General features: G+C 40.2%; 1 protein-coding gene across 6 annotated transcripts in view; it reads right to left on the bottom strand.

Annotated features, from left to right (window-relative positions):
• The window catches only part of Reps2 (RALBP1 associated Eps domain containing 2), a 286698-nt gene that overhangs the window by 142219 nt on the left and 118958 nt on the right, over positions 1-25521 (bottom strand). For all 6 annotated transcript variants that reach the window (XM_005358777.3, XM_013350570.2, XM_013350569.2 and 3 more), the window contains exons 6-9: positions 11539-11677; positions 7958-8021; positions 5085-5227; positions 2643-2737 (exon numbers count right to left, since the gene is read on the bottom strand). In XM_005358777.3, the coding sequence (XP_005358834.1) occupies positions 2643-2737; positions 5085-5227; positions 7958-8021; positions 11539-11677 (441 nt within the window). The remainder of the gene's footprint in view (positions 1-2642; positions 2738-5084; positions 5228-7957; positions 8022-11538; positions 11678-25521) is intronic.

Below are 25521 nucleotides of genomic sequence, written 5' to 3'. Positions count from 1 at the left end.
AGAGGTTGACCATGTTTTATGTATTGGCCAACTATACTATATATTCAATGTAGTCCCCATGAAAACCCCAATGATATTCTTCAAAAAAGGAGAAGAAAATCCTAAAATCCATATGGAAACATGTAAGATCTCCCAATTAGTCAAAAGCAATCCTAAGCAGAAAGATTTATACCAGAGGCATGACAAAACCTTAGATCCATAGTATAAAACAGCATGGTACTGACACAAAAGTAGACATGTAGAGCAATGGGCTAAATAGAGCATCTACACATAAAGCCGGACAGTTAAAACTACCTAGTCTTTGGCAAAGGTATCAAAAACATATATTGAATAAAAGTTAGCATCTTCTATAAATGGTACTGGAAAAACTGGGTGCCTACATGAAGAAGAATGAAACCAGATCCCCGTCAAAATCAATTCAAAATGGATCAAAGACCTTAATATAAGATTTGAAACTGCTAGAGAAAAACATATAATAACACAGAAAATAATCCCAAGAACTGAAAGATGGGGACTGGAATATAGCTCAGTGATAAAGTGCTTGCCTATCCAGCATCACAAAAAAGAAGAGACAAGCCGGGCGGTGGTGGCACACACCTCTAATCCCAGCACTTGGGAGGCAGAGGCAGGTGGATCTCTGTGAGTTCGAGACCAGCCTGGTCTACAAGAGCTAGTTCCAGGACAGGCTCCAAAACCACATAGAAACCCTGCCTCGAAAAACAAAAAAAAAAAAAAAAGACGAAGAGACAAGTAGAATTGTGTGAAATTAAAGAAACTTCTGTACAAAGGAGAATTAGCAAAATGAAGAAACAAAATATATATCAGACAAGGACCTAATATCTTCTATTAATTTTTTTGAAAATTAAACATCAAAAATTATTTAATCAAAAAGTGAACTCATGAACTGAACAGACCTCAAAAGAAGAAACACAAAGTCGGGTGTTGAGGAGATGGAGGCAGGAAGATCAACAGTTCAATGTTATCCTTAGTTACATCATAGCAATTTTAAGGCCAATGCATGAAACATTAGACTTTGTGTCAAAAAAAAAATAGTACAAGTGGCCAATAAACATTTGGGAGAAAAATGCAAATTAAATTGCTTTGGCATTCTAGATCACCTCAATCTGAATGACTATCTTCAAGAAAAACAAATGAAAAATTGTTGGCAAGAAAGAATATGAGCAAGAAGAAACTCTTATATACCGCTGATGGAAATGTAAACCTACGGAGCCACTATGGAAAGCAGTGTGGGGGTTTCCCTACCCCATGACACAGCTGTACCATACCGGAGCACATACCCAAACTACCGTATACCCTACTACAGAGATATTTGTCCATCCATGTTTAGTGATATTCACAATAGCAAGGGCATGGAATCAGCCTATATACCCATCAGTACATGGATGAATAATGAAAATGCAGTACATACACACAATGAAGTTCTAAGTCATAAGAAAGTGAAACCATGGCAAGTTCAGGAAAACGGATGTAACTGCAGATCATTATATTAAGTGAAAAGGCATTTATGTATAAAAATATGATGAATCCCATTATTGTGCATGGTGTAACCATTGGTAATATATTCATGAGCCTATAGATAACTCCTTACCCATGTTTGTGTAAGCAATCCTAGTCAAGCTTATTGGATCACCAAGAAATGACATGAAAGTAGAAAGGGGACCAGTTGGGAAGAGACCCGCAAGAGAGGGTAATGGAGGTAAATATGATCCAAATACATCATAGAATATGTGAAATTAGCATGATAAAGGCTACTATGTATAATTACTATATGGTAATTTTTAATTATGAAGAAATAAAAATTTTAAAGTGAAAATTGCCATCATAGTACTCATAGAGATAATGATTGTGGTGATAACAATGACAATAATCATACCAATTCATATTCATTAAAGCCCAGCTAAAGATCACTGAACACAGAGATAAGCATTCTATTAACAATACAATATCATAGGAATTTGCCAAATTTCTTTGGGAGAATCATCTAAATCCATCCTCATTTAGTTTAGATGTTTAAAACCCTAAGGTATCTTTAAATGTGATTTAGGGCCCCTTACATAGTTCTCAAACCTCTTTTCAAAATTAAAACCCCAACTTAAATTATTCTCTATGGAGCTAGAGAACTGGCTCAGAGGTCTGTTCTTCCAGAGGACCTGGGTTCAGTTTCCAGCACCACATAGCAACTTGAAGCAGTCTGTAACTCCAGTCCACAGAGTTACAGATCATCTTCTGGCCTTTGTAGGCACTAGACATGCATGCAGGTAAAACACCTATACACACAAAAATAAATAAATAAATAAATTTTAAATTATTTCCTAAGGACTTAAAGCCTAGTTAAACAACTTGCCTATCATTATCTGCCTTTGTTAGGCTATACACCATTTCACACCCAGAAAGTCAAGAGATATTGATATTATTCCATGCACTCTACTTTTATGAAGAAAAATAATTATACACATTACTCATTGTGTGTATTTGAAAGGTCAATCCTCAAACCATGAAAAGGAAATGCTATAAAAGCTCTTTTTCCAGTATTTGCGAGGACATAAACTATGATTTACTTCTACACACATACTGATTTACATAGGAAGGGGTTTTTTTTGGCTTTGTTTCTGTTTTTTTACCTCCATCCGATTCAAGTCACAGGGTTGTTGGTTTGCTGGCATTGACTCAGAGTAAGAATCAAATATTGCACACTCCCACTTGGATTTCGGGAAAGCTAGTAAGGAAGAAAAAGAATATGTAAGAATATTTACTGCAGCCATAGTGGGATTTCTTAGCTGTTAAATATAACAATGAAGTCAGCTCACTCATCTGCACTACCTACATCCCTCGCTATGGTGAGACAGCACTTGAAGGTCCTTACAAGCACAATCTAGTTTTGCCATTCTACCGAAACTGAAGAAGGTAAATGACTTACTTAAGGGCATACAGCTGGCTAGTGACTGGCAGAGGCCAGAACATTTGGCAGTCCAGCTGAAAAGCTCTTGCTCTTGGCAATGAATATTACAACATGGTAGCAATTTACCACATTGGCTATCATGATATGTTAAGTTTTAATCATACTAAAACAAATTTTAAATGCAGGAATCAAAAAGATGGCTTGAATACTATGAACATTAACTAAAAATACTTCCTTCTAAATATTGCTAGAAATAAGTAAGACACTAAAATAATATATACCAAACATAACTTCATGAAATATTTATCTCTTTGGTTAGTAGGAAAAACAAAAATGAGAGCATGCATTCTTACTGACTGATAATAATAAAATAACATTACAGGTCTTTTCTACTGTACAACAGCAAAAGTAGCTGTTAGTCGGGAAGCTAAGTAATTTGGCAAGAGGAAGAAAGCATGCTATTTGATAAGCTAATTACCTAACATCCAGGTTAGTTCTTAGGAGAAGATTCTGCTTTACTACTCTGTCATGAAGTAATTAAGAATGAAACATCACAATGACTTTTAAAAGTTGCTAATATTACAAAGAGGTAAAGCAGACTGGGGTAGATAATAAATAGAAGCTATAAATCAAATCTGTCAAGACACACTGTTAGCAAGTCAATTTTTAATGAAATGGTTTTTAAAACTGAACATAATGTGAAAAACTTGATTGGTGTCTTTGGGAGGCAGTTTCAAGACGGTTTGCCTGTGTAGCATCTCTGGCTCTCCTGTAGACCAGGTTGGCTCTGTAGACCAGGCTAGCCTCAAACTCACAGAGATCCACCTGCCTCTGCCTCTGAGTACTGGGATTAAAGGCATGCACCACCACTGCATGGCTCAGTTCTATACTTTTAATGTAATTTTGATTATTAGAGTCTAATTTTGTAGCTCTGGCTAACCTTGAATGCACTATTTAGAACAGACTGGCCTTGAACTCACAGAGATCTGCCTACCTCTGTCTCCTGAGTGCTGGGATTAAAGCCATGCGCCACTACCTGGCAACTGGTGTTATATATTAGTCCTTACTCATCTTTCTACCACTGCTGTACACTGAAGTGCTGGCTGGAGTACCACTACCATGTGGGAGCGAATAGGGAGCGAATAGAAGGCAGTCCTGTGTAGGAAGCTAACACTTTCAAACACTACAAAAGACAACAATTAGCAGCTAACCCCACCCTATCTTCTATCCCTCCGTGTCCACGGTCACCTCCCCAGTCGGAGTCCTCCTCTGCTCTTGACTTGTTCTGGTCTGTGGTAGGCAACCCATAGAATCATTGCAGACAAGAAATCTAATTTTATCACTTACCTGCCTAACACAGGCCCGTGCTATTGCTCATGGTATGTTTCCTGCTTTTCTCCTCAGCCTCATCCTGGCCTCTTCTTTGTTCTATACACTCCAACCACTGAGGCTTGAAGTTTCTATCCCTTCTTAAGTGTTCCAAACCCCTTCTCAGTACCTCTCAGCATACCTGCTGCTCCTCTCTTCCCGTACCACAGAGAAGATACAGTTCCCCTCACACAGTAAAGACTCCAAATAGTTTAACACAAGTTTTCTTCAGGAATCCACCCAGTTACCCAGACAGGAACGTGTCAAAAAGGGCTCATAGACAGTATACCAAAAAATGCAATATAACCTTACAATTTTGTTCTCTAATTGGGCAAAGGGAATAGTTCTATGATTATAAGTAAAATGGCATGTGATAAAAACCCTATCACCTTACTAAAAAGACAACCTTGTACTTTTAAATTACCTTACCCAAGACCACTTTGAGATACTAGGCTGTGCTTCAAGATGAGAAGCTTGTAGTCAGCAGTATAAGATCTATTTTTCTATCAACAGTGGGATTTAGTATTTACTGCCCATGACTGTCATAAAAAAGAGAAGTGATACTGGTTCTAAACCACTCAGAGGGCACCAGAAACAGAAGAACAGATGGCTCATACTTCCCTAGACTGTCCCTATAACTCATATTCTAACATGTGAAAGTCTGACTCAAGTTAAAGAAAGTCTCTTCAGAAGACAAGGGCTCCCTGATGTCCAGGTATCATCTTAAGAAATAAGAGTTTGTTATCAGGCCTCTAAGAAAAATAGCTAAGGTTTATGGTGTATAATGAGACCTTACCTGCTTGCAAGTACTCTGGCTGCAAAGTCGGAGGCAGGCCCTCTGGCAGTGGGTAGCCGTTCTTTCGTGCTACAATGAGATGAAAGGCAGCACAAAACTCAGGCAAGGTCAGGGCTCCATCACAGTCAGCATCACTGAGTTCCCTAGAGATAAGAGATGTCATGAGTACCTGTCATGCAGCATCAGCCTCAAACAGACACACACAGATCCCAGATTCCTGCCCATGGCCTGTGGCGTCCTCAAAGTTCCCTAGGCAAACCAATGTGAAATCCCAAGGGGCACTCAGAGGAAGAAAACAAGCTGCTCTTTGGCAGTATCATCAGTGGCACTTTGTAAATAAAAATGAAAATTCTTCAAGCTCTTTGATAGGTCAACACTGAGACAAGGCATAGGAGAGAACTCTAGAGAGAAAAGAAAAAGAAAAAAGTGATGTCTGGGGTTCTGCAGTTACCTGACAGTCGCTCGATAAGTGCAGGCTGTGCAGAGTGAAGAGTGCTGGACTTAATGTGGAAAAGAGCCAAGGAAGTAGACACTCAGCCACTACGGCTTTCATTCAGAGCCTGGACATGGGCACTTTGGGTTTATTTTTTTAGGTTTTAAGGAAAAACCGTAATGTTTTCAAATAGTGTGCATTTTGGTAGCAAAGTTAGTCTCTGTATGAGAACTTCTCAGAGAGCTGGTCAGGATGGTACATACTAAGTCCAGCACTTGGGAGGCAATGGCAGGAGGATCAAAAGTTCAAGACTAGCCTTAACTACATAGTAATTTCAAAGTCAGTCTGAAGTACATGGGACCCTGTTTGAAAACACAGAGACAAGAGACAGGATGAGGCAAGGGAATAAGAAAGAGGAAAAGGGAGAAAGAACAGAGAAAGCTAGAGACAATGAGAGCAAGGGGGACAGAGAAAACAAGAGATCAAGAGAGAGGATGTGTGTATAGAAATGCAAACAGGTTCAAGAAACACTGGTTGCTTGTGTTTTGATATAAAAGTACCAACTAGAAAAGGCTGAAACTGGCAAAGGCAACCATGAGGAAAGGGAGTCTTGGAAAAGGCTTGTCATCACTTCAGTCACTGTCTCTCGCTAAAAGACACAAAAGAAACCTACTTGACAAAAGAACTAAGATCTGTTAAGCACCAGACACAAGCATACTTGTATTAGGACAAGTATAGAGAGAGAGTAGTGTGAGATTGTACTAAAAAGATGTTGCTATTGGAAAAGTAAAAAAAAAATCTCTAAGGGAAGGTCTGTAACTTTGCTTTGGACCATTCGCATCCTCCTATTCCCCCTGAGACTCTTGCTGTAATTCAGAATGCATCAGCCTTGAGAGAGCTGCTCCCCAGGGTGAGGCATCTGGGAACTGCTTCGGATGCTGAATAGAGAGTATGCCATTTAGCCTTCATGCATTTATCTCAACAAAAAGACAGGAAGCCTCACTGGGCAAGGCTGGGAGTTCTGCCAAAACAGACTATATTCTTTTTTAAAATGGTCATTTTTTTCCCTACCCTTAAAATCTTAACGTAAGTCCTGTTGCAAAAAAAAAACCTATACTATAAAAAGCCAGACTATATGTATATGGCTGAAGAACCTAAATCCAGCTCAAAATCCCAGCTACACTGGCATGCACGGTATGACTGGAATAATTTTTCAACAATATTGCACAATATGTGGTGTGTAATCCTAAATTCTATCATGATTTTGTAATGCCTCATGAAAAAGCTTTACATAAATATTCCAATGTTTTAATATATATTTATAATCCACAAAGGCAGGAGTTTATGGGGCTGAGCATTTTCATAGATGCAAAGAGAACCATCTGGAGCATTGCAGCACCACCCTCCTGGAGCTACAACTGTGGCAGGCCTCAGTAGCAAGGCAGAGCCGACACTGCAGCTGCAAATGCTGAATTGGGGCCCAGCTGTGAAACACCTGCCAAATTTACAAAGTTCACAGGCATCTAGAATAGACAAATTTCACTTCATTCCAAAATGTTCTTGGACCTTCTGTTCACTCTGCCTTATAAAATATTATGAAGAATGGCTTTTCAAAGTCCTCTGGATTCTTGCCTCATAGTAAGTAAAATATATATATATAAAATATATGACATAGTATCTCACATGTGCACAGATGCCTAGGCTAAAGTCAGGATGACAAAGAGTAATAAGTAGGCAATTACTTTTGCATATATGTGTATGTATGCCATATGAATACAGTGCCCTAAGAGACCAGAAGAGTATTGAATCCCCTGAAGCTGGAATTACAAATAGTCAGGAGTGATATATGGGTGCTGGGAACCAAAAATCTGCTCTTCTAGAAGAACAGTCATCTCTCCAGCCTGAGGAAATTACTTCTAAACTAAGTAGCTAACCCTTAGTTTATAGTGTACACCTGATACTGTTCATTGTCTTTTTCATATAATTATTTAATCTTCATAGCAACAAAACCCTGAGTTCTGTTCACTCTCAATCTGTTTTTAAAAATCATTCAAAAATAAACTTTTCAGGGCTGGGAGTGTGGTTCATCAGTGGAGCACTTGCCTGGTATGTGTGATGTCCTGGATTCAAACCTTAACAGCAACAAAAAATTCAAAAACCAAACTTACTTGAGAGCATGGCACTCGCTACAAGTCTGAGGCCAGCCTGGGCTACAGAGTGAGTTACAGGTCAGCCTGGGCTACACAGTGAGTTACAGGTCAGCCTGGGCTACACAGTGAGTTACAGGTCAGCCTGGGCTACACAGTGAGTTACAGGTCAGCCTGGGCTACAGAGTGAAACTCTGTCTCAAAGCAAGTAAAAATCACATCTTAAAAAGTTAAGACTTTCAAAAGCACTAAAAGATGAGCATATGCTACCACTTGGCAGTAATCGTACTCACCAGATATAAGAGAGTTCTGGGATGGAGAGCTTGGATTTGGTGAAGAAGTTCTTGGCCACAGACCCTGTCAAAGCCATTGTTGAAATAAGCCATTAGTTCTTTGTCTTGAGCAGCTTCTGTGTGCAAGGCAATCAGCACTTTTCCATTCAGCAATCTCTGCCAAATAACCACAAATGCATTTCCTCTACAAGCAACAAGAAATCAGAGGACTTTCCTAAGAGCAGCATGTGGCTTGCCTAGCACCTCTGAGGGTACTGTTGCAAAATGATAAAAAGACAAATAAGAGGAATATAGCATATATAAAAAGAAGCAATGACAAAATGCTCGTGACAAGTACAAACCATGTAAATTTTTCCTTTGCTTCTATCAAAACTGCACATTTTTACTAAAAATTTCCAAAAAAAACCTTCAAAATTACTTAAGTAAAAATATGTTCAATTTTATACTTAAAGAATGGAAAGGCCATGCAGAGCATGGCAAATGATAAGCAGAAAGAAAAGGGCATCACTCATTCCACCAGAAACAAGAGAAACAGCTTGAGAAATATTTTTTTTATTTTTTAAAAAGAAAACAAGCTATCTTTTTTCATTTTACATATCAATCCTAGTTACCACTCCCTCTCCTCCTCTCCACTCCTCAGAGAGGTAAGGCACATTGCTTTGGGGAAGGTCCAAGGTCCTCCCTACTATATCTAGACTGAGCAAGATATCCATCCAAAGAGAATGGGTTCCAAAAAGCCAGTACAAGCAGCATGGACAAACCCTGGTGCCACTGCCAGTGGCCTCTCAGTCTGCTCCAGCCATACAACTGTCACTCACATTCAGAGGGCCTAGTCTGGTCCTATGATGGTTCCTTCCCAGTCCGGCTGGAGTTGCTGAGCTCCCATTAGCTCAGGTAGACTGTTTCAGTGGGTGAACCCATCGTGGTCTTGACCTCTTTGCTTATATTTTGAGAAATATTTTTGATGAACTTTAACATCCCTTGATGGCACATTGAAGAATCCATCCAGGACCCCTTTCACTGTAAATTTACCTCTGTCAGTTAAAATAGAGCTGGCATCCCAGTGTCCCAGCCACACTGCTCTTTCATACTTCCAGCCCTCAGCACCTTCCCAATTCAAAGGCCTGATTTCTAACACAAGAGAGCATTAAAGCACTAAGTTGTTCTTAACTAAGTCAAAAGTCTCCCACAATAATTACATGTTTTCTAATTGGCTTTAAAACAATAGGAATAGGTGGGAATGTAGTTGGTGGCAGAGTACTTGACTGTCATATGCAAAGCCCTGGAATCTATGCCCCCAGCACTAAAAAACAAACAAACAAACAAAAAGCAGGCCAGGCACGGCCTGCACACATTTAACCCCAGCACTTGGTATACAGAGGCAGGAAGGTCTCTGTGAGTTTGAGGCTAGCCTGGCCTATGGAGCAAGTTCCAAAACAGCAAGGGTTATACAGTGGGACACTGTCTCAAAAACAAAACAAAATAAAATAAATTTTACAAATAATTATAATGGATCCTAAAGCAATACTTACTTTCTTCTGATAAATTATTGAGAATCAAAATCAAAGTATCAATAACCCAATGAGTCTTCTCAAAAGCACCGTATCACAAATGCTATCACATGATCTTGGCTACCAATGCAACCAATCACCTTGGGCCACTTGACCAAATTTCATCCTCTTTACAAACTCTTCTACAGTGACCAAGATATAAAGACACTCTCTTCTCCTACCTGTCTGTTTGCTGCTGGAACATCTCTCTTCAAAGCACAGTAGACCCCACCCACTAGCTAGTGCAGGTTTTCACATAGGAGACTATTGGACCATAGAGTCTCGAAAAAGTTAAGTGGACAGCACTGGGAAGCTGACTGACAGCTATCAAGTTCAGCATTGTCCCAGATGCTACCAGCTAAGGAGAAAGCCTGAGTGTCAAGTGAGATGTGCTCATGTACTTGCACCCCAGCTCTACCATCGAGCCACCGGAAAAAGAGACTCCATTTATATAAAAAAAAAGTCTAGAATTTATAAATCTAGAGAAAGAAAGTACATTAATAGTGTCCTAGGACCAGGAGGTGGAGAAGACAGGAGTAGGGAATAACTGCTACTAAGTGGGTAGATTATAGAGGAGTGAGGGAAAGGTTCTAAATTTGGGTTATGAATCCAGTCTGCAACTGAGCTAAAACCACTGACCTGCAAGGTTTAAATGGTAAGTTTCATGGAATATTAATTATATGTCAACTAAGATGTTTATTTTAAAAGATGTTAGTTAACTGTCATTGAGGGATGTCTTCATTATGATCAAATTAAACATTTTAAAGGAACTAACAAAACAATCAGAAAAATTTGAACAATGAAGACTTGATTTATTAAAGAATCAGTAATTTTTTCTCACATGTACCAGTGAGTTCTGGTTATGTTTTTTAAGAGACCCAAAGATATATCCCATAATATTTTTTCAAATCAAATAATCTGGCATGGGCTGAGAGGGAATAAAGATAAAGATAAAATTGCTGACACTTGTCCATGGGGATTTGTTATAGTGGCATGTCAAGTTGTATCTACACATGAAATTTTTCAAAAATCAAAAGGCTGAAAGAAAATAAAAAATACTTCTAACAACTACTTATTCATATTTGGCTAAATATCTGCATATGTTGTAAAAAGACTTAGTTGAGCAAGAGCTAAGGTTATCCCATTGTCAATATGTGTAATCTGGATTTCTGTTTGTCTTTTCTAAATAATAATAGTAAAATTCATTTGTTATTTCTATACTATCCTACCTTCCATAATGCCATCACCCCACAACTATCAAAATGATGGTTGTCTTTACATATACAAGAATATATCAATTATATACCTTATTTCATAGAAAATTAGTCTTAATCCATGCTTCACTGTTAGTTTAGAATGATCAAAACCACACTGCTATTCTTTAAAATTGAAGTGTAAGATGAAAGTTTTATACATTTTTCTTCCAGACTCTACTATTTCACTGTTTGTTTAGTCATTAGCCTCGTAAAATGTAGGCACATGGGAATTAAATCAATTCCTCTCAGCTTGAATTTACATGAGGGCACAACAGGAATGCAAATATCTGAAAATAATACAGAAGAACTGCCATCGAGAAAATGCTGGCCAGTTTCTCTCTCATATCCTAATTTCAAAAACCAGGGAAGAAAGACTTGAACCAAGGAAATGAGCATGAACCTACTCTTCTAGGGAGCATAAAACATTAGGAGACTGAGCTGGAATAATGTATTTGTCTTTGCCCTGACTCTAATACAATCAGTAAGCAATTTAAGGTGTCCCTTGGCATTTCAAGTGCTTTCACTGAGAAGGTGCAGGGTCTGAACCAAGTTCCCCCAAATTCCCACCTAACCCTTCTGCAACAGCAGTATAATTCTCCCAGGCTCGTTACCATTGTTTTTTTCTGCATGACTTACATTTGATAAGGAATTCTACCTTAGAGGAAACGAATCGGAATCAGAAAAGGTTGCTATACTCATTTTGTATCAACTTTTTCTCAAGATGTTCTCCATTATTCACATGGGAATCATGTTCCAGGACACCATGTTCTCTCACCTGAAATGAAGGAACTCGGGTCTGGCTGGAGGGACCGGAACTGATTGACATAGTACTCCCGCTGTTCTTCCGTTATCCTCCAGGGCTCATCTGGGTAATTAGTGCTGTTATCCTGCAGTTCTCTCTCCACTGAAAAGGACTTTAAAAACAGTGTTCACAGAACCTTCCTTTTATGAGATGAGACTCAAATAGCAATGAAAGTTATTTTGTATTTCTCTTCAATTTTCCTCAAGGGAATACATATAACTGCCTCATAATAAGAACTAAACCACAATATAAACTATGATAAAAAGTAGATATCAAGCTTTATGCTTTCTTGTACCTTCAAAATTAACATTACTGAACTTGAAACAGTAAATAGTTAAAGACTGATGGAAGTTTTCCAATGTCTTAAAAGATGAGTTTTAAAAGACAACCTTTCTTATCTTCGGCTATTCATCACATTTTGATTTTAGATTATCTAAGTGGATAACAAAATAGTAAGTTTTTCACAAGTATGTATGGTAGCCCAAAGCTGATATCACGAGTCTTCCTCAACTGGTCATCACCTCATGTACTGAGACAAGGTCTCTCAACTGAACCTTCAGTTCTCTGTTAAAGCTAGCCTAGCTAGCAGCTTGATTCCGGTCTCCACATTCCAAGAACTAGAACTGCAAGCAGGCTACCATGCCCAACAGACATTACATGGGTTCTGGGGATCCGAACTCTGCTCCTCGTGCTTGCATAGCAAGTGCTTTATCTGCTGAGCAGCTCACTAGCCTCAGATTCTCTACTGCTCTGCACAGAATATGGACACAGCTATAACCTCATAATCTTTTTGGTTTTTTCTTTTCTTCCTTTTTTGGAGACTAGATCTCACATTGTACCTCATGATTACCTACAACTTATTAATTTGTAGCCAAAATTGGTACTGGATTTTTTTGTATTTCTGCCTCATACTTCTGGGTGCTGGGGTTATAAGCATGAGCTACAATAAGTGAGTTAATGTTTTCTTTATTCCTGCTGTATTTGCATTATATAAATCCAGGTGTCAAATTTTTCAAGTGAAACCCATGTCTCTGGGTCCTACATAAGTGGCAAGTCAGCATCACTGAATCTGTCCTTCACATGTGTGAGTTGGGAATACTTACTAAATACAAAGCTGAGTTGTGGGAACTACCATGGTATTGCCATCAGCAGGGTAACAAGAGGGTGCATCAAACCTGCCACTAGAGGGCAGGCATGCCAAATTTGAAGATTTAAGAGCTCAGAAGTTCAGAGACCCAATAGAGGAGAAAACAACAGCTGTACTAGGCTCTGGGGACAAAAGCCAAATGGAAGTGGAGAAAGAGATAGCTAGGGCTTTTCTCCATCCTTCCCATCTACACCAAGAACACATATTTTTACCAAAGACCATGTCCATTGAACCAAGAGGTGGCCACAAGGAAGGCAAAAGTAAACTAGGCAGAAGGAAGAGAGGTTATCACCGCACAGACATCTCTGTGCTAATTGTTGAGCTGCTGCATCACTTGGTACCAAATGGAAGTTCCTGCTCCCCTGGAGTGCGTTCCTTCTCTCCTGAGAATGAAGGCACGCTAGCTAGTTGCTGTTAATGTTAGCCATGGTGGCTCTTTCTCCAGCCTCATAAACAGATCTTTCCTTCCCTATCTGTATCACTTCATGCCTGGGTAGTGTTAGAAGTTTGAAAATAGGAGTCAAACTATCTGACAGAAAGAATCTGGAATAAACAGAAGGTGTTTGATTCCTCTGCTTAAAACTCTACAGTCCCCACTGAGCTCCCAATGTCCCAATGAGGAGCAGAAGGAGGGAGAGCATGAGCAAAGAGGTCAGGACCACGAGGGGGGCACCCACACACTGAGACAGTGGGGCTGATCTATTGGGAGCTCACCAAGGCCAGCTGGACTGGGACTGAAAAAGCATGGGATAAAACCGGACTCTCTGAATATGGCGGACAATGAGGGCTAATGAGAAGCCAAGGATAATGGTACTGGGTTTTGATCCTACTTAATGTGCTCGCTTTGTGGGAGCCTGGCCAGTTTGGATGTTCACCTTCCTAGACCTGGATGGAGGGGGGAGGACCTAGGACTTACCACAGGGCAGGGAACCCTGACTGCTCTTCAGACTGGAGAGGGAGGGGGAGAGGAGTGGGGGGAGGGGGAGGGAAGTGGGAGGCTGGGAGGAGGCGGAAAATTTTTTTTTCAATAAAAAAAAATAAAGATCTTCCTGCCTGGTAAAAAAAAAAAAAGACCTCTACAGTCAGCTTGACGATAATCTTCCTGCTGAGGTAAAGTACTTATCCAGCATGTGTATGGCCCTAGGATCGATCTCCAGGACCAAAACACAAGCCTATGAGATTATCTGCTGTTCTCATAATAGTCCACCTTCTCTAACTGGCCCGCAGGACTCTATAATCCATGCTACTCTTTGCTCACTTGGTAGGTTTCCAACTGCCCATGTGCTCAAGATGTCTGACTGACCAAACTTAGCTCTTCTTCCCAGGAAACTCTTCCTCTGGTGATAGGCTGATCAAACCCCCCTTTCCCACATCCTTCTGCTCCAAAGGGCCATCTTCATATCCCTACCATGCCCACAGCCATGCTTACACCCCAACATAGGTAATTCCTGTCCCAACAAGTCTATTACAAAGCTAAGGTCAGCAGATACATGTGGATGAATGACCTGACCCATATCTGGTATCATTTGACTAATTTGGAATAAAAGCGCATGTGCATACAACACACTGACATCTGAGACACTTTGGCATAAAGAGTTTTCTTGAAAGAAGAACTTCTGTGAGATGTTCATTCTTAAAGATATAAATAATAAATATACAGACCAACAAGCAGAGAAATTAAACCTGAACATATATACAGCCAGGCCATGATTCCGAGCAAGGGCCAGGTGCAATTTAAAGGTATGAAAAAGCCAGAAGATCCTTGAGATTGGAACAGAAGTGATACAGAGACAGGAGCGTTGTAATAGGAACAGCGGGGCTGCGTCCCTAGCACCCTGGCCGCCTGCTAGCTTATGCCCCGAAATAATTACACGGACACTGTATTCTTTTAAACACTGCTTGGCCCATTATATCTAGCCTCTTCTCGGCTAACTCTCGCATCTGGACTATCCCATTTCTAATAATGTGTGTAGCACGTCTAGGTGCGCTTACCGGGAAGATTCTAGCCCACGTCCATCCTGGGTCAGAGCTTCATCGATCGCGTCTGCCCGGGAGAGAGGAGCATGGCCTCTGAGCTCACTTCCTCTTCCTCCCAGTATTCTGTTCTGTTTACTCCTCCCACCTATGTTTTAACCTATGAGGCCAAGCAGTTTCTTTATTACTTAACCAGTGACCTTCCTCCATCACAGGAATGTGGTGCATGACTATAATCCCTGCAACCAGGAGGCTGAGGCAGGGGATTATGAGTTCAAGGCCAAGCTTGGCTGTATAGACAATTCAAGTTCTACATGGTAATAATGTATCTCAAAAATTAAGAGTAAAAGGTAAAAGAGTTATAAGGTTATTAGGAGCTAAAAGACAAGTGAGCAGTGGGACAAAGGGATCTAAAAGACCCATAATGGAAGAAGGAGTATGAAGAGAAAGAAGAGAAGCTGAGTCTGTAAAAGCTAACTGATTAGAACTACAGGACTGTGGAGAGACTGGGATGTTGCAGGTCCAGAGGCTAGTTACCAAATCTTGGGCTAAGTTCTAGCCCTCCAGAATAGCCAATCCTTGCTCACTACCTTTTTGTCAGAACTAAGATCTTGAGACTAATAGTTAAAACCCTTTTAGAAACTATTAACTTAGCAGACTACTAGTTTCTACCAATTCAAAAGCTAAGACTGTCAACAGATGTCATCCTGAGCCTATAAAAAAGCTTCTTCCATCTTGCTGTACCTCCCTCTCAGGTGTACCCCTAATGTAATTTAAACTTGCCTTGATTTATAGCTTTCTTTGTTCCATAAAACTATAAAAACATCATGAAATTGTTTCAATGTTACAACTTGGAATTTGAGGTAACATAAATCTGTGTTCCATGTTCCCAGGCCATGGCCACTCAAAATGGCTACAGAATAAACTCATATTCTCTTTAAAAATATACAGCGAGAGAGACAGAGAGACGGAGGGAGGGAGGGAGGGAGGGAGGGAGGAAACTCAATCCCTACAGGGACTGGCAAGATGCTCATCAAGAAAGAGCTGACAGCACATAATACTGACAACCTCAGTTTGATCCCCAAAGCCCACATGGTAGAAGAACAGAACTGATGCCCAGAGGTTGTCCTCTGACCTCCACACAAATGCCTTCACAAACACACACATATTTAAAAATGTTTTAAAAGAAAAAAACTATTAAAGGAACTTCAGGATTGTCAATATGGCTTGATATGGTAAAGATGCATGCTGCCATGCCTGACAACCACAGTGCGATCCTCAAGACCAATCTGGTAAAAGAAAGAAACCAAACTAGCTTTTCCAAGTTATCCTCTGACTTCTACATATACATTATGACATGGACGCACACACATACACTCACACACACACTTAAACAAATTTTAAAGAAAAAAACCACCAGGCTACTCCTGATCACTCTCTCTCTCTCTCTCTTTTTTTTAATTCCCATGAGAACATAAACCACTCATTTCTAAGAAAGCATAAAGTGCCAAGAAACATTCTTAGTTCCTAGGACCCCAAAGGTCTTACAACAAAGGGAAGGCATCTGAACACTATGGTCTTTTAGTCACCTACATTAAACCTGCTAACCTGTGTCCCTTGTTTACCAATTTATTCAACAAACTAAGTTATTTGAAGATTTTTTAAAGAAATACTATTTGATGATAACCATGATGAATGCTACATAATTTGGGCATTTCAAATAATTTTAAGTATTGTTGCAAGATTTCAAGAGCTAGAACTCTGCCAAATCATGCTTTATCCCATGTACAGTACCTAGCGGGTATATCAGAGATGCACAAAAGTATGTTAAGTCTACTTTCATTAACAAGCTTAAATTAGCCCCTGACTGTATCTTAAACTGAAACAGATATGGAAACACTCACGGCTCTGTATTATTCTCTTTTTCATTTATTTTCCATTTATGTGTGTGGGTGCTTTGCCTGCATGTATGTCTCTGCACATGGGTGCAGGGTCCTCGGAGGCCAAAAGAAGGTATTGGATACCCTGAGACTGGAGTTACAGATAGTTATACACAACCATGCTAGAAATAAAACTTGGGTCCTCTGAAAGAGCAGCCAGTGCTCTTAACTCCTGAGCTCTCTCTCTAAACAATTTTTAATGAGGAAAAACTTTTCCTCCTACTGGCTTGCCTCTCCCAGCTCCGATATGAAGGTGTGTACCTCGTTGTATCTTGTTATGCCATATTTGGTTGATATTCCTGGGAGGCCTGCTCTTTTATGAAAGAAAACAGAGGAGGAATGGATCTGGGGGAGGGGGAGATTGAGAAGAGTGGAGGGAGGGGAAACTAAGGTCAGAATATATTTATGAAAGAAGACTTTTAAAAAAACCTGTACACATCACTCATATTTGGTTTCTAGCCATAAACAAAGGACATTGAGCCTATAATTTGCGATCCTAGAGAAGCTAAATAAGGAGAACCCAAAGACAAACATATAGGCATCCTCCTGAATATTAACCTTCATCAGGCGATGAAAGGAGACAGAGACCCACATTGGAGCACCGGACAGAAATCTCAAGGTCCAAATCAGGAGCAGAAGGAGAGAGAGCACGAGCAAGGAACTCAGGACCGTGAGGGGTGCACCCATACACTGAGACAATGGGGATGTTCTACTAGGAACTCACCAAGGCCAGCTGGCCTTGGTCTGGAAAAGCCTGGGATAAAACTGGACTCTCTGAACATAGCGGACAATGAGGACTACTGAGAACTCAAGAACAATGGCAATGGGTTTCTGATCCTACTGCACGTACTGGCTTTGTGGGAGCCTAGGCAGTTTGGATGCTCAACTTGCTAGACCTGGATGGAGGTGGGGGTTCCTTGGACTTCCCACAGGACAGGGAACCCTGATTGCTTTTCAGGCTGAGGGGGGGGGACTTAATTGGGGGAGGGGGAGGGAAATGGGAGGCGGTGGCGGGGAAGAGACAGAAATCTTTAATAAATAAATTAATTAAAAAAATAAATAAATAAAAACCTGTACACATATACAAAGTGTATGTGTGTGTCTGTGTCTGTGTATCTGTGTGTATTTTCAATGAAGTCATACCACTTGGAGAGATAATATTCCTCCAAATAGCCATATCAGGCATGGAAATTGAGGGCCAGGGAAGTTTAGGAACACCTCCAAAACAAAATGGGCTATTGCCATTGCCCTTGGTTGCCTCCCAGAATTTGAATGTAAGACCCCACTGTTGAAGAGACCACACATTTGAGACATAGGGCTTAGAGAAATAAAGCTGTAACTTATTTAGAAGCCTACGCCCTGAGGGCTATCTCTCATAGTACCAAAAGAATATATGCAAATTACCAAAGGAGAAAAGCATTCTAACCAGTTGTAATGCCTATGAACCATGACAATGACCAGAATGGCAAGATATCCTGAAAGATGTAATAGTGGTGCTCATAACCTGGGGATACCAATAGCTGCCTAATTGAACTGAAGACCCACTCAATAGGAGGAAATTAATGCCTGGTACTACAAACCTAGTCAACTAGGCATGGCTGGTGAGGCAATGACACCTGGAGGAAAACCTACTACTGCCACTTTCCTAAACAAGTGCAATTCCTAACTGCATAGTAAATACTTCTCCTTTTACCCAGAGGGAAGTGTAGCTCTCACCCCTCATCAAAGAATCTTCTCTTTGAAGCAGATAGAGACCATTGCAGAAAGCCACAACAAGTCAGAATGCAGCAGACAACTGCCTATGAGATGTGCAGACCCAGCTGATAAATCTACAACACAACTCTACAAACAAGGCTCAGGAAACAGCAAGGATTAGGAAGCAGAAAGATTTTAAAAGCCTAGCACTAGAGCATACGCTGACAGTGAATCTGCACCCAGGCAATCTCAACAATACAGTAGTACAAACGAGCTGAACAGCAACAACACCATTTGGCATGCCAGTGTGAACCAGGGAGACCTCACAAGCCTGCACCCCTAGATAAAGCGCTACAGATAATTAATGAGTGCTGAGAGATGTAGAATAGTGTTCCCCACGGATAAGCTCCCTAACTGGCTATCAAACTCCAAATGGTCATCTATAAAACATGCATATTAGAGCAACACTAAATGAATTAAGCAGGTTATAGTTATATAATTAAAGGATTATATGTATACACATTAACAATAGTAATTAAAGAAAACGAGGCTGAATTTGAAAGAGTGGGGGGACATGGGAAGAGTTTTGGGAGGAGGGAATGACAGAAATACAGTACTCATGAAATTCTCAAAAAATAAATAAAAATATATTAAAAATGAACTGGGTTTTAGGGAGTGTGAGGGAACTGTAGGAGGAAATGGGATGTAGTTGTGATCATTTTGTTGGATACACATATGAAATCCTCAAAAATAAAGAAAAATTTAAAATAAAAAGAAAAGTTTGATTTTTTTTAACGTTTGAGCGCTATCAATTATGAGCTCTGTCTGTCTTTCTGTATGTGACTTATGGTCTAATCTTTGTGGGAGTTTTGTGCTCCGTATCTACTGAGTTACTTCAAGAACAGATTGATAATGGCACACAGAGGGAGAAATGACTTCCCACACTTCAGGAAGGTGAAATATTCCTCAAAACTGACCCATTAGAAGAAGAAAAATAAGTCAAACTTCATTGTATAAACAGTGACATGTTCACTCACCCATTCAACAGACACTTTTTGAATACCAACAAACCCAGACCTTAGTTGCAGGAAACATATTGATAGACAAACATATTCTTTTCCTCAGAAAGTGTAATGCCCAGTAAGGAAGAAAGGTAGACAGGCAATCTCAAAACAGGAAGGGAAGTGTTTTGATAGCATGAGGTACCCTGGTCTTTCCTACTGATCCCCACACATATCAACATAAGTAGGAGACGTGTGAGAAATGCAAGTCCTAAGGTCTAACCCCAATCTCCTAATGAACCAGACAGTGGTGAGTAGGACTCAGGACTATTCAACCCTCTGGGTGATTCAAAGCAACCTCAAGTATAAGAAGGAAAGCCACAGTACATGCAGGATAAGGCAAACAAAGAAAGTGGCCTTCACAAAGACATCAAAACATTAAATTATCATAGCCTAGAAGCAGCTCCATTTTGGGTCACAAACACTTCCAGTGCATCAGGGATGTGGGTGGAGTTACCTCAATATGGTCCAGGTGGAAAGTAGAGCTCAAAGTTAGCAGACATAGACAGTAGTGAACCACAGATAATATTCAACAGGACAATCAGATAATCCGATTCCAGCACAAAAAGATCCTTTCATTGAAAATGACTCAGGAAGACTAAAGACAGGAAGGACATTTACAACCATTTGAACAACTGAAGCCAGAGACAAATGTGGTTTTGCAGGTAAGGAGGGCTAGGAAAGAACTGGAAGAGAACAGAACCCACACATCGCCATCAGGACAAAAGGCCCACTCCAGAACTGAAATGGCAAACTAGTGCCTCTTTATCAGTGGCTAAGGGCCACCTCACTGCAGGACCCAGACACAGAGAATCATTACTTCTGAGGTGACCCCCAATCAACCACGGCAATCAACATGGTGTTATAAATAAAGACCTGAAAAGTCCGTCACTTAAAAGAAAATAGCAAAGACTGAGGGCACTGAGAAGTGGGAGTGGACATTCTGTGGAGACTCAGCCATCCAAACAGAAGCCAGGACCAGGAGAGGCTCTACCTTCAAGCACATCCTAAGAAGCATGCCTATTTCAAGTCTAGCTCTATTGTGTTTGTTGGTTAGGCAGAGATATTTGTTGCTTGAAGTCAATTTTGAACTCTGCCAGTATTTTTAAGAAAAAAAATTCTGTGAGTAACCAGGTGTGGTGCTACATGTCTGGAGGTAGATGCAAGAAGACCAGGAGTTTAAAACAAGCACTGGCTACAAAGTGAGTTTGAAGTCAGACTGAACTACATGAAATCCTGTCTCCAAAAAGAAAACCCAAAAGAGAACATGAGAAGAAAGAGAATTCTTCCACATCTGTCTACAAAATCTACAAACATATGGCTCATTATTCAGTTTCTCTAGACACAAGAGAATTAGATTTGCTTGTATTTAAAACATTCAACTTCTTGATTTTATTTCAAATAAAATGCAAATATTTGGTGCTGCAAATCATTATCTCTAGGAAAAATGTGCTGTTTGTAATGAAAGAGACATCAAAAGACTCCTTAAAAAGTAATACTGTCAATAAAATCCCCAAAGGTGAAGTTCACAAAGGTGACTAATATGAATTACAAGTATTGTTCAGTAGAATGTTTAAAGGGCATGCATACTCTTTCAGCCATAGACCATTTCTGCTTAGACAACAAGATTACCTACCCTAGAGGACTCCTGTAAATGCTACTGCCTCAGAGTTCAGCCATTTCACCCATGAAGGTGGAGTGATTTTAGACTAAACTCCCTTTGAAGTTTTAGCAAAAAACAATAGAAAACTACTTTTAGCCATAATTTTCCAATGTAATTTAGGGCTCTAATTTCACAATCTTAGGTCAATGTTAAACTTCAGAAATCTCTCTGAGCCTAATTGCAACACAGACTTGCTAGCTCTAAAGAGAATCTAAATTCTCACAGCAATGACTAGGCTGGCAAGATATGCCCACTGGTGTAACATGAGTGATAAAAACCCAGAGACAAATATTGGGGTTCAAATTGAAGATCAGAAAAGCAAAGCAGCCAAAGCACTAGAGAAATCTTACTTCTACCAAAGCTCAGACAAACAAAGGGGAGATCCCACAATGCTCTCCACCAACCTCAGACTCCACACTCCCCTGAGTTCCTGTCTCTTCCCCTTTATATTCCTCTCTCTGCCAAGCCATATCACTCCTATCTCCACCTCCCTAGTGTTGGTATTAAAGGCATGTGATCCCAAGTGCTGGGATCACCTTTGTGTGAGCTGTTTCTCTTTTAGATATATTCCATATTGTGTAGCCCAGGGTGGTCTTGAACTCACAGAGATCCGCCTGCCTCTGTCTTCTGGGATTAAAGGTGTGTGCCATCACTCCTTGGCCTATATGGCTGACTAGTATGGCTGCTTTGCTCTCTGATCTTCAGGCAAGCTTTATTAAAACACAAATAATATACCACTATACAATGGTGTAATAGAGGCAAGAATGTTACAGGAGTAACCATCCACTTTCTGGTTGGATTTAAAGGTTACTCCAAAAGACAGAACTCATGCACAGTACAGTAAACTGGGCCAAAAATCCATGGCGAGCTAGGTCATATTCCCTAGGAGAGAACCTAAAACTATTATTATTATGCTAAATGAATACAGTAATAAACTACCTCCTAGATTAGTCTATCTGTCAACTTTCATCAGAGAAGCTTCTTGCTGCAGTAGACAGTGATTAATACAGGCTCATAACGGGTCAATATATAAAGAACATAAGACTATGGAGTACTCAGCTCTAAAGGGATAACTACAGAACACCCTGTTCCCAAGGCTCAAGGATCACCATGGAAGAGAGTGTTAGAAAGAATATAAGAGCCAGAGGTAGACATCTGAAGTGAAATTATGTTTGACATGACATGACAGTGTCACTGCACACATGAAATCATGGCAACTGTGACTACATGAAGACCTACACAAAATGAAGCCAGCTAAAATGCCAGCATATGTGAGGGAGGGTCTCATGAAATCCCACCGCTAGTTGAGGAGTTATTGGCAAGTGATGGCTGCTGTGGGAGGGAGAGTCAGTTTTCTGGGATACCCATTCTTCAGTAGACTGTCCTTCACCCATGCACATATAGTGGATGTAATGGGATTTTTAAGAGAGTATATGGAACTGGTAAGAAATAGAGGTGGGGACATAGGGAGTAGCTGGACAGGAATGAAAGGGGGCAATTTTAACAAAATCTATTAGATGCATATATGAAATTCTCAAACCAAAGAAAGTTATCCCCATGAACATAAATGAATGTTTGGTAACACGTATTCACCACTCTAATAAATGGCAGGTGCTATAAGTATCGAATATACCTATTTTCAGCCTTGTAATAGCTCTACAAAGCAGGTCCCATTGTTTTCAATCAGCAGAACAGGAAACTGAGGATTTGGTAAAGGAAGTAATTAATATACCAAGACCACATGCTTAGCAAATAAAAGAGTCAGAACATGAAAATTTTTGTCATTAAGCTCTATGGCTGTCTCTTTCTACCTATCCATCCATCCTGTAATAAAGAATTGCTTCCTTTTCAGGAAGAAGCTAATGGCAATACCTAAATGAATTTTGTGGGTAAAGGATCTTCTCTTGAGATGTGAATGACTATGTTAGATGTATATATCCCTCCATCATCTGATACAGTTTTAGATTACAACTGATAGACTATTGGATTACCCAGAAAACCTCTTTTTAAGCACATAGTTTTTGTAGGTGAGCAGCATTTGGCATGTTTTCACTGTTTAAAGAATCTGGAAGTAAGGCTACAGTGCATACAGTCAATTAGTTTACTGTTATTTTCATATGTCACACTGACACGATTTTGATAAACAAACACTTCTTTAGCAACCACTGTCTCCAATTCTTCCACAAGAAGCCAAGGTCTTCCAGAAGGAGAAATGTCCTTTGCAATTGTCAGGGTTTTTCTTTTTGCTTAGAAGAGAAGCAGGAAAAAAATAAGAAATCAGCAGTAAGAAGAGACTTTGTTAAGGCTACAGCCTTTCAGAAATACTGCAGCAATGTTCCACCCCCAGCCTTGTAGGTCAGGTCAAGGCTGCCCGTCCTTGCCAGAATGTTCTTCCTTTAACACTCAAGATAGCCTAAGGCCAGATGGGAAACAGATGCTCCAAGAATAAAGGCAGAGAACAGGAAATACTTCTGAGATTTAGGCTACAGACCCAAGGTACCAATGAAGAAGTACACAGACTGGCATCCAAATTTGGGGTGGCCCCTTATTAACAAGTTAACTTCTAAGCCACCTGTTTCCTACACCTAAAAGGCAATCCCAAAGCCCACAGGGTCCTATTTTGATCTCTAGCCTCATCTCCCTCCCACTCCATGCTCTAGTCACACCAGCCTTCCTTTAGTTCAAGTATATCTGTTCTCTTTGTGATATATAGCAGACTGGCTCATTGAAAATACATTTTACCCCATCTTAGCATAACTCGTGCTGCACAGGCTGCCTAGAAAAACAAAAAACGAACACTGCAGTGCCCAAACACTTGCAACTCGAATTTGAGACAAGATGTGGGCTCCACTAAACAAATACACCCATGAAAGCCTGACTCAGATCCAAGTTACAGGGTGAGAGAAGCAGTGAACAAGGCCTTCGTGTGGCTTGTTGAGGTCACACACATTGCGGAAGCAGAGCTAAAACAATGGCAGCATTTCCCAATCCTGTAGCTTTCTGACTGTGGCAGAGGCACGGTTCCCTTTGAAGCCTGGCTTATCAGTGAGATTTGAGGTGTTGTTCCTATAGGCTTAGAATTTCTTCAGGTCTTTCAAAGATTTAATTACTTATCCAATCTCCCTGCTATAAAGCACTTTTGCTAAACTAGTCAAAGGAGCTGCTGTTGTCCACAATTAAGAACCTGCCCAGTGAATGCCTCGCCAAGGCTCTTGTCACAACATGAAAGATTCCTATCCCCACCTTGAGCTCCATCCTTGCTTGGTCAACTTAAGTCCAACTTGAGCATCAATCACTTCTTTCGGGAAGTCTCCCCTCACTTTGTAGTATATGTTGGGTTTTTCTGTTACATGCCACTAAAACACTGCTTTATCTTTGCAGTGATTCTCAGTTTTCAATTCTACATACATAAATGAAACTATATGACTTGAACTCATCTCCATAAGTTGGCCACAAGTGCCTTGAGAACAAGTATGCAGTCCTCAATATAGCACTGGAATGGTTGCTGACTCGAGAAAGGTACTTAAAAGATTTCCAAATGGATGGATGTAATACTGTGCAAGACTGTTGGAAAGACTGAAAGGGCCAAGCACAGCCTTGCCACTAAATGTACACTCAATCAGTGTCACTACTGTTGTTGGGGAAAAAGCCATGAAACTACTGCCCCCCTCACATCAGGAAAAATACTGATGGATCAAGGGCTAAAATCGTGTCCTTATAAAGGAGGCTTACACATTAACAGCCTAGTACTATAACCAAGACCAAAGAGTCCTGGAGAGTAATCAGAAACAAACACCAGTCTTAGCTACTTTTACAAAGCGCTGTTTAAGATCCTGCATTCAGTTGGGTGCTCTCAGCTACATCTAAAACACGAAACTAGAGGAGCTGCTATCTCTCAAATCAATGTGCACCCTAACTATACCTCAGAAAGTTCAGGCTACAATAAGCCCTCAGCGCAATGCCTCATGCCTTGTGTGAAAGCACTAACATCACAAATAGAATGCACTCATTTGCATTTATTTATAGTCTAACCACCCAGTTGTAATATCATTAAATCTATGGCTATCATTTATTACCATTCTCTCAACACCCACTGTCTCTAAATATAAATGCTTTCAGGCCTTATGGCAATACTTTGATCAGTTCTGATAATTGCTGAATTAATATCTTATTCCTACAAATATCCTTCGCCTTCTCTCCCAGAAATGTACTTCCCTGGAGTTTTCATTCGGTAACCCAATATTTCTTCAGTATTAGCATCTTATAATAAAAAAAAATCTTTTTGCTTTTTATATTAGAGGTAACTACCAGCAAAGAAACAGAGCAAATAGCATTTCTAATTTTGAATAAGTATGGCCATGGGCCAGTCCCATAGTGGCGCACGCCTTTAATCCCAGCACTCAGGAGGCAGAGGCAGGTGGATCTCTGTGAGTTCAAGGCCAGCCTGGTCTACAAGAGCTAGTTCCAGAACAGGCT

Source organism: Microtus ochrogaster, chromosome X (genome assembly GCF_000317375.1).
Source record: "Microtus ochrogaster isolate Prairie Vole_2 chromosome X, MicOch1.0, whole genome shotgun sequence".
Classification (NCBI taxonomy): domain Eukaryota; kingdom Metazoa; phylum Chordata; class Mammalia; order Rodentia; family Cricetidae; genus Microtus; species Microtus ochrogaster.
The sequence above is the reverse complement of the archived record's forward strand: the minus strand, read 5'-3'. Positions and strand labels throughout refer to the sequence as shown.